The 9141-nt window shown below is 36.9% G+C and overlaps 1 protein-coding gene across 3 annotated transcripts in view; it reads left to right on the top strand.

The window, feature by feature from the left end:
- LOC103462259 (tryptophan 5-hydroxylase 1-like) overlaps positions 1 to 5903 on the top strand; it is a 12658-nt gene extending 6755 nt beyond the window's left edge. For 2 of the 3 annotated variants that reach the window (XM_017303898.1, XM_008404933.2), the window contains one exon: positions 4298 to 5903. In XM_017303898.1, the coding sequence (XP_017159387.1) occupies positions 4298 to 4472 (175 nt within the window). In that variant the 3' untranslated portion in view covers positions 4473 to 5903. The remainder of the gene's footprint in view (positions 1 to 4297) is intronic. The other variant, XR_001776434.1, reaches the window with a different exon arrangement.
- Positions 5904 to 9141: the final 3238 nt, after the last annotated feature.

Genomic DNA, 9141 nt, shown 5'->3' with positions numbered 1-9141 from the left:
TGTGTGTGTGTGTGTGTGTGTGTGTGTGTGTGTTAAAAAGGAATCATCTTTATCATTTTCCTCCACTTCACATATAAACCAGGTAAAATATGTCATTCAGTCATAACTCTCCTTAGAAAACCGTCTCATCTATAAACTCTTTCTGCAGTTTTGCTCAAGGCACATTATATCTCCATAAACAAAGGTTATCATAGACATAAGATATATTTCAAGCTTAACAAAAAATAACCAGCTAACAAACACAAAGACCCCAGTGGTTTACATTCATGTTGTTTTAACTGCAGCTTTTTGACAAATTCCTGGTTCATTTGCTTACAGCTGTCAGAAAATATTTCCTCTTTCAGAAGCTAAAGTTTTATTTTCAGTTCCCTCCAGATGATTTATGTACAAACATACATGAATCACCTGCTTTACCTTCCAGGCTCACCCCAGAAGAACTCATTCTTACAGTCCTTAACAGCAAAACTGATTCCTACAGAAATGTATACATGTATTCATAAACTTTTAGCTTAAAAACCCTAAATATTTCAGTCCTGTTTGTTATATTTTGCTAAATGTTTGAAATAATAGCGCTCGCCACTTAAAAAAAGTGTAATTTGTCAGTGTGTATCTGTTTGGCTTTTATGTAACTTTTAAACTGTGAAGTCGTAATTAAAAGTAATGTGAATGTTTTCAACCTTTATCAAAGCCGTTCGGGGGGGTTTGCTAAATCTCCTGGGTGCCAGAAAGATGAATTCTTCAATAATATGCAAATTAAGAAACATATATGCAGTCAGTCCCTGTGAGGTGTGAGACAAAAGCCTGAATAAAATGATTACATAAGTAAACATATCATCTGAAGTACTGTGCTGATAAACAGAATCTTTACCTTATAAACCAGTAATTCAATCACACATCTTAATTTTTCACTGCTAGGCTGCACAGACCTGAGAGCATGCACAATCTGAGAGCTATCGCAGGATTTCTTCTAATTAAAAATGAAAAATCACCATGGTTTCATATGAAATGAGAGTCCTGATCCAGGACTGATACACAGGGTCACTATTTGATTACAATTAGGGCTGCATCGCTTGCAGTTTTCTGAGCGACTGCCGATTACCGAGCTTAAAAAAGCCTGACTTGGCCATTGTAATTCTGGCCAAAATGTATTGTAATGATTTATTTTTGTATCTGAAATGTTGTTAAATATAGCAGGAAAGTTGCTAAGTTAACAGTGGGGTCATTATTGTTAACTGCAAATGTGCAGACATGACCTGGTGAGTCGGTCTGTCAGTCAAAACTCTCACAGCAGAGCAGTAGAGGACAGTGGCTGATTTTTAGACCTTTGCTGAGGAAGATCAGTGGATAAGATTGATTTCACATGGAAGATCACTGATTTACCAAACTTAAGAAAATCAGGGCTGAATTTTCTGCTGGCCGGATAATAGGCGCACCGCTAATAACAACATATCTGTTCTTCACACAGACCTGATTACACTATATGAATGATCAGAAGTTTCATTTCGGCACTGAAGAACACATTGGGTGATAAATGTTGACGTTTTAAGAATTGGAAATGGTTGAACTCTCATTGCTGCTGACCAAATCCGACATAATAATAAATAAAAGAATAAATGTATAAATAAAAGAATACATATATATTTTGATAAGAAATAAAAGCATAAATATAATTTTGGAGGACCAAAACTGACATAAGAAATAAAATAATAAATATAAAAATAGAAGAATAAATATATAAATAAAGGAATAAATATATATTTATATATTTTGATAAGAAATACAAGCATAAATTTATATTTAGTTTTTTCTTTTCCTTACACGAGTTTCCGTCAAGTAATGTATATATTTTCTTTTTCATTTCCCCTAAACTCGCGTTTTTGTCAAGAAAAATAGATATTTTGCTTAGTCTTTTTTTTTCTTTGCTTCTCCCTTTTCTGCTTGCTTTATTTCCGCTCGCTGTATTTCTGCTTGGTCTTTCTCCCGTTTGCTGAGATGTTGTTGGGCGTTTAGCTCGCTCGGTGCATGGACCTTACCAAGCTCCGCCCAGAAACGCCCCTCGACTCTCTGCAGAGTATTTCTGAGTCGATTAGTGTGGCATTTCTGCCGGATTTTCACAAAATATCAGCCACGACAATGGGCAGGGGAACCTCTAGGTTGATCCGATTTATGAACGCTAATTTCGGCCAGCCGTTCTCCAGCTCCCTCCTCAGCGCTCGGAGGTTCACTTAGGGCTGTCAACAAGTTTCCGAACTGAACACTCCTGTCAAACAGACTGCCCTCTTTTAAAATGTCAAGTCATATTCAATATTTTAAATAATTTTAATGTCAATCTAATGTTTTCTTCAATAGCTTCCATATTGTGTGCTACATTGACTAGAAATCAGTGTGTAACCAATCGTGATCGACCGGTGGATCGTGGAAGGTTTTGAGTCTTTTTTTCTTTTTCTTCTCCTTTTTCTGCTTGCTGTATTTCCGTAAGTGACAAACTGAACGCCGCCAAGAGGCTAAAACCAGCGCGTCCTCTTCTGACCCGCTTATCAAAATATTCATACATACATACATATACTCTTGTCGTAGTACATTTTAAAAGAGGGCAGTCCGTTTCATGTAAAAGCATGAATTACCACTTTTTTTTGTATCAGTTGGTCATAAGGCAAGGCAGTGGCGCAACTACACATTATTCAGGTGGATGCGAAAACATAGATCGCCCCCATAGATTGGCCAATAGTAGAGGAGCTGGACAGATTTCCTCATTAACATGTTGATACAGCAGAAATGCAGCCAACGGAAAAAAACCAAGCAGAAATACAGCGAGCAGAAAAGGGAGAAGCAAAAAAAAGACTAAGCAAAATATCTATTTTTCTTGACAAAAACGCCTGTTTAGGGGAAATGAAAAAGAAAATATATATATATATATTACTTGATGGAAACTCATGTGTAAGGAAAAGGAAAAACTAAATATATATGTATGCTTTTATTTCTTATCAGAATAGGTATTTAGGCTTTTATTTCTTATCAGAATATATATTTAGGCTTTTATTTATTCCTTTATTTATATATTTATTCTTTTATTTATATATTTATTATTTTATTTTTTATGTCAGTTTTGGTCCTCCAAAAATATTTATGCTTTTATTTCTTATCAAAATATATATTTATTATTTTATTTATACATTTATTCTTTTATTTATAGATTTATTATTTTATTTATTATTATGTCGGTTTTGGTCCTCCATAGAGTGGAGCCATGAGGCAGGGAAAGACCTGGAGCTCAGCCTTGGACTGACTCCAAGCTGCTGCAGCTGCTGCAGCTGCAAACAACTAAACCACAAGATCAATTAAGAGAGATGCCAATAAAGCTCAACTGACCTCTTTACATCAGAGAGAGCTCTATTGCCTTCTACTGTTGTCCACTAGAAAGTTATCAGCTCCTGATTTGGCACAATGAAATGTGGTGCCCGTTTTTTCTCTTTTGCCAAAAGAATAAATGCTTATCTTTAAACACATGTGAGACTTCTGTGAATAAGCTTATTCAACGTGGAAGTTCCTCGTGGAAACATGGGTGTGGATATGTACACTGGGCCTAGACCAGGGGCTGTTCAAAGTGTGATCACCAGGGGCGCTTGTTGAGCTGCACCTATAAACAGCCACCAGAAAATACAGACAACCTGAAACTGGAAAACCTGACAGCATTATTGAAAGGTGCTTGACTGTGATAAAAGTTGATGTTTGCAAATTATAGTCTGTGAACTATAGCCTTGAATGATTAATAAATATTGTATGGCTATCTTTGTCTTTTTAATAGCCTGAAAGGTTTGTTGTGAACTAAGCCTCATTGGATGATCTGTTGAGCTGGTTTCTTTAGTCTCCCAGCACTGCAGAGGTTTGTCTGTTGGTTAAGAAAAACACATAAAAACTTTTGGAGGAAAACTTTTGTGATAATTTCTTTGGCCTGCACACTTCTGATCAGGTTTACCTGTAAAGTCAGCTCTGGCTGTGCTGCTGCCTTGACCAGCAGAAGGTCACTATTACACATCATGAACCATCTTGGTCTAACCAGCAAAAAACAAACAGACTTCCATTATAAGAACTGTCTGATCCAGGCATAACATTTCTGAAGTGGCATTTTATTAGATGCTAGGATATTTCTCAGATGATTTTATAATGGTCAAAAAGCAACCAGGTCTGATTAAGTAAAGAAATGATACGGTTCAAATCTTTCATGTTTTCCTTTTTATTCCAAATTACGTCTGAATCTCAACCTGGCTGATAATAAACTGCTGTGCTTTGCCTGCAGAGAGTTTGCCAAAACCCTTAAGCGTCCATTCACAGTGAACTACAACCCCTACACACAGAGTGTGGACGTTCTAAGGGACACCTCCAACATCAACAACATGGTGAAAGACATCCGGCATGAGCTGGACATTGTTGAAGATGCCTTGCGTCGTCTCGGCAAACTCCAGAGAGACTGAAGAGTCAAAATCGCAAAATAGAAGTCTGTAAACTATTTAAATGTGATTATTGGTTGTGCTCTGTCTCTTTTTTTGCTTGTGGACATGATGCTGCATATGCTAAAATAGTCCATTGATGTTTTATTAAGTTACGATATGAGATGTAAAAGGTAAAAATGTCTGTAGTTTCACAATGAAGAAATTTGACTGTTACACAAAAGGTTTTCAAGTGCCACCCTAAAGACCAACAGTTTGAAACAGTGAAGCAGGACTTTAAATTAGTTTGTTGTTATAAAATGTGCTACTTTAGAAGTTCAAGTAACAATTTTGAAGTTCAAGTTAAAAATTTATGGAAAAAAGTTGGAATACTTTTCAAAACAGACCTATGGCATAAAAAAATCCAGTGGGAAAGTTGGAAAACAGGAGGTTTCTAATCCTGAAATCCAAAATGGCTGCATTAAAAACATGCACAAAATGCAAACAGCCCTACTTTAGTGAGCATGTTGCTGCAGTGTTTAAAATAAAAAAATAGAAGAAAATTCATTGCTCACCACCTGCATTGCTACTAGTAGAGGATTCCTTAGAATTAGAATCGCAATTAAGTTGGACTTGGTGTCATTCTCTGATTAAAGCGCCTACTTGAAGACCGCATAACTTGCACTTGTTCCTAATTTACCTAGAAACATAGTTTTATGTAGTCGGTTGCTAACGTCTCTCATTTTTGTTACAGTTTGGAATATGATTAAATAGAGATCACATCCTTCCATTATGGCTTCAGAAGCTGATATTTTAGCTAGGTTAGCTTAGCTAAGTTTATTTGGTAGCATTAAATATTAAACAGGGACAAAAAAGGTCATGACCTTCCTAAAAAGTGTTGGGAAGCTGGGCTATGGGTTCTGTGTGGATGTTTCATTCAGATCCTACAGGTGTCCACCAGAGGGAGCCAGGAGGTTTCTGCTCCCTGGATGGTGAACCTGAGGAGCTAATTATCACACCTGCAAGTCATCTGCTTCATCAGCCAGAGCTTAAGAGGAGCCAGTTGCCAGTTCTCTGGTGACTTTATGTTAGCAATACATGGTACTCTATACCGCCCAGTGTTCTCTCTGTGTTCCCTGAGCTTTTTGGATTTTTGTAACAAACCCCATGATCTCATTTAAAGATGTTCTCTGCGATGTTCTGGATTCTGCTCCCTGTGCTGTGTTGGTTTCTTCTTGTGCTCTCAAGACTCTCTGAGAACATATCTGGTTCAAATCCCATGACTGGCAAAGTCTCGCTGCTCTTCCTCCAAGCCTGTGGTGCGTGACCTGTCCGCCCTCCAATGGTATTACCCTCCAGCAACCTCCACCAGACCGATCCACAGATCCCCGGCTCCCAGTATTGCACAACTCTGGCTCAACACCCATCCAAGAACTCGAACCCTGGAAACCAATCAGTCCCCCCCCCCACACAACACAGCGTTATTACTTCAGAAAATCTTTATTAGAAAATACAACTACATGGACTGAATTAATTTATATGGACATATATAATGGGTAAAAAGAGGAAATAAAATCTGAAATCTATTTTGTGAAAAAAAAGTTAATGCACAGATTATAATGCAATTTATTGTCTAATTACGGATGATTTCTCCTTCCGTTCGTCATGCCCAGGTTATTGATGATTGTTCATAGAAAACACTGAGCTTAGCTCCATACTTTATTAGTGCAATGCAAGCAGTTAATATTACAGGTACATAATGAGATACATGGTTTTCCTGGGCTGTATTTAACTAAACTAAAGGCAGCTCTCTGTTTTACAAAGGCTGTTTCACTGAAGTTAATCACTTAAAGTACCATAATAAGGCTTATGAATTTAAGATCTATTTTACTGTTAATTAATTTAATTTAATTTTTTTCAAAAAAATCAATGTAGTTACAAGAGCTAGAGCAGCTATACTTCTATTCTAATGTTTACATACACACTCATGTCAGTGAAATAAAATGATGGTTTATGTATTTATAAAAAGAGAGTGCATCTGTGAGGATGACCTAAACAATACAAATGAACACTGAAAGAGCTCAGGTTACCATCAAGTCAGGAAAATATGGGCATGTTTGGAATCACAAACATTAAGATTAATTAATGCAAATCCGGTAATGATTGTGCCTTTCAGCTTTTTTTTATTTTTATTAATCTTTTTCAACCCCATAATTAGTTGGACCTTCAAAGAAGAAAGATGACTCACAAAATATTGAACTCTGCATGACTTCACAGATAACTCTCTAAGCCAATGTGCTATTTTAGGATTTTTAGTAGTTTGAAGTGAGACGTTATTAGTACAGTACTTCAGATGTCTCTGCTTTGACACACCTGAATTTAATAATTAGGTTATTAGCAGGACTCTGAAGAACTCAGCTAATTAGGAAGTCAGTCAGTCAGTCAGTCAGTCAGTCAGTCATTTGATTCAAATGTGGTGGAGCAAGGACACAGCTGGCTGGGTGCACCTCGGACAGGCACACTAGTCCATCATAAATAAGACAACAGGAATGTACACACTCACACCTTAGAGTAACCTGGTCATTGCTTTCCTGTACAATTCTGCTCTATGAAAATCATGTTTTAATCTGCGTGGAGTTGAGACCCCAGGCTGGGATTTGAACCAGGACCTTCTCCCTGCAAGGCCACAGTACTGTTACACAATGCTGTGTAGTATTTACTGTGAAATCACTTTGAGTGTGATATACAGGCGGTACATTCACTAGTTAATCCTTCTTTACACATGCTTATGATTATAAGGTTTTGGTATTTATGAAAAATAAAACCCACATGCTACAGATATTTAGTTTGTGCCCCTGCATTTTATATATATGGCACTAACAATTTCAGTGTACATACTTTCACTGCAACAACGTTTTCTCAACAGCCTTTGAGTTTTTCCCTTAGGAAACAAAGGCTCCCTGTGTTCCTCATGGAAAGCAATAGGTTTTCCTTTTAAAACAATTAAATACGCATCAGTCCTGCTGCATGTTTTTCTAAATAAGAACCCATGAAGACAGAAGACTTTGTCACTTAGAAGCTAATTGATCATATTTCCATGTAAAGTCATAGACTCTCACTGATCTCCCTACTGAAAGTAACATGCATATGTCCCTTTATCCATTTATATTTTGTATGACTAAAACCTGGCAAAGGTCAGACATTACTGAAACTTTAGTGTTTGTACATTTATTTTTATCTGGGTCAGCATGAACAATCTTTTTCTGGCATCTTCTTAGACATCTGTACAAAACAGATTCATCCAATCCCACTTGTCCAGTTGAGACTGCCCCACTGTCCCACTCACCACTGCCTTCTTTTCTAACATAAGGGATCATGTTAAAACTTGTGGTTCACTTTGAGAGTGATGAATTATTGTAATTTATTGTTCTATAGTTATTGCTATATTCTATGTTATTACTATAATTATTACTACAGTTTGTCTTCAAACATTTAAATATTTGTATCTTGACTTCAAGCACTAGCTCAGTTGATGGGTTGGTTTTGTTAGGTTATGTTCTTTTTAATACTGAAGAACAGAAAGTCTAAATTTATGTTTTGTGTGGGATTCTATATCGTTTAAATAAGAATGGTAATATTAAACAATTACACATCTAGCGTGAGCTGCTAAAGGTGAACTTACCTCTTTTAGCAATTTATTGTCATACATGCCACTTTTTGTATGACTTTTAAAATATATATTGTCAGGTTCCTTGCCCTAAAGTAGTATCCAGCTATTCGCGTACACTGTAAAAAAAAAAAAGACAAAGATACACAACCATTCTTTTGCTCACATTGTTAAGTTAAATTAGTCTTAACCTTCCCTGGTATAGGTCAGTTAAGATTGCTGCAATTATTTCTGTTTACTACATGCAACATGAGACAGGTAATAAGAGACAGAAATAATGAGAGAGATCCTTTTTTTAAATACAGAAGTTTACATACGTTCCCTCTCTTTGCAAGTATAAAACTTGAGGTCTTCTGGGAAGGCTTCCTATGAGATTTAGAAGTGTTAATTATGGGGATATCTGACCATTCTTCTCGAAGCATTTTGAGGTCAGACACTGATGTTGAACGGGAAGGCCAGCCTCACAATCTCTGCTCTAATTCATCCCAGAGTTGTTTCAAGTTGAAGTCAGGGTTCTGTGCAGAGATTTCTCTCAGTGATGTCATTACAAACCTTGCTATGTGCTCTTGTACATGTAGGAACTGAAGGGGCCATTATAACCTGTTACCACAGAGTCAGGAAAATACAATTATCCATAATGTCTTGTACCATCCCAGACTCGACTATTATATTGCCAAATAGTGATGGGTGAGTGTCTTCACTCCAAGAGAAGATGTCTACCCTGCTCTAGAGTCCAGCAGCCATGTACTTTCCACCACTGCATCTGCTGCTCTGCATTACACGTGGTGATAAAAGGCTTGGATGCAATCTCTCTGTAATGAAATCTCATTCCATGAAGCCCTTTTCACTCTGTCCTCGAGTTCATCTTAAGACTATGCATTTTGAAGTTCAGTGGCTTTTTATTCAGCAGACATGTCATCTACTGACTGAAAGTCAGTATGGATTTAGGCCACAAAGATCCACAGCGATGGCAGTTCTGCATTTAATAGAAGAGGTGACCAGTGCATTAGATAAAAAGAAACATGCTGTTGGGGTGTTTATTGATTT

Source organism: Poecilia reticulata, linkage group LG3 (genome assembly GCF_000633615.1).
Source record: "Poecilia reticulata strain Guanapo linkage group LG3, Guppy_female_1.0+MT, whole genome shotgun sequence".
In the NCBI taxonomy this organism is placed as follows: Eukaryota; Metazoa; Chordata; class Actinopteri; order Cyprinodontiformes; family Poeciliidae; genus Poecilia; species Poecilia reticulata.
Note: the sequence above shows the minus strand (reverse complement) of the source record. Positions and strands in the feature narration are given on the sequence as shown.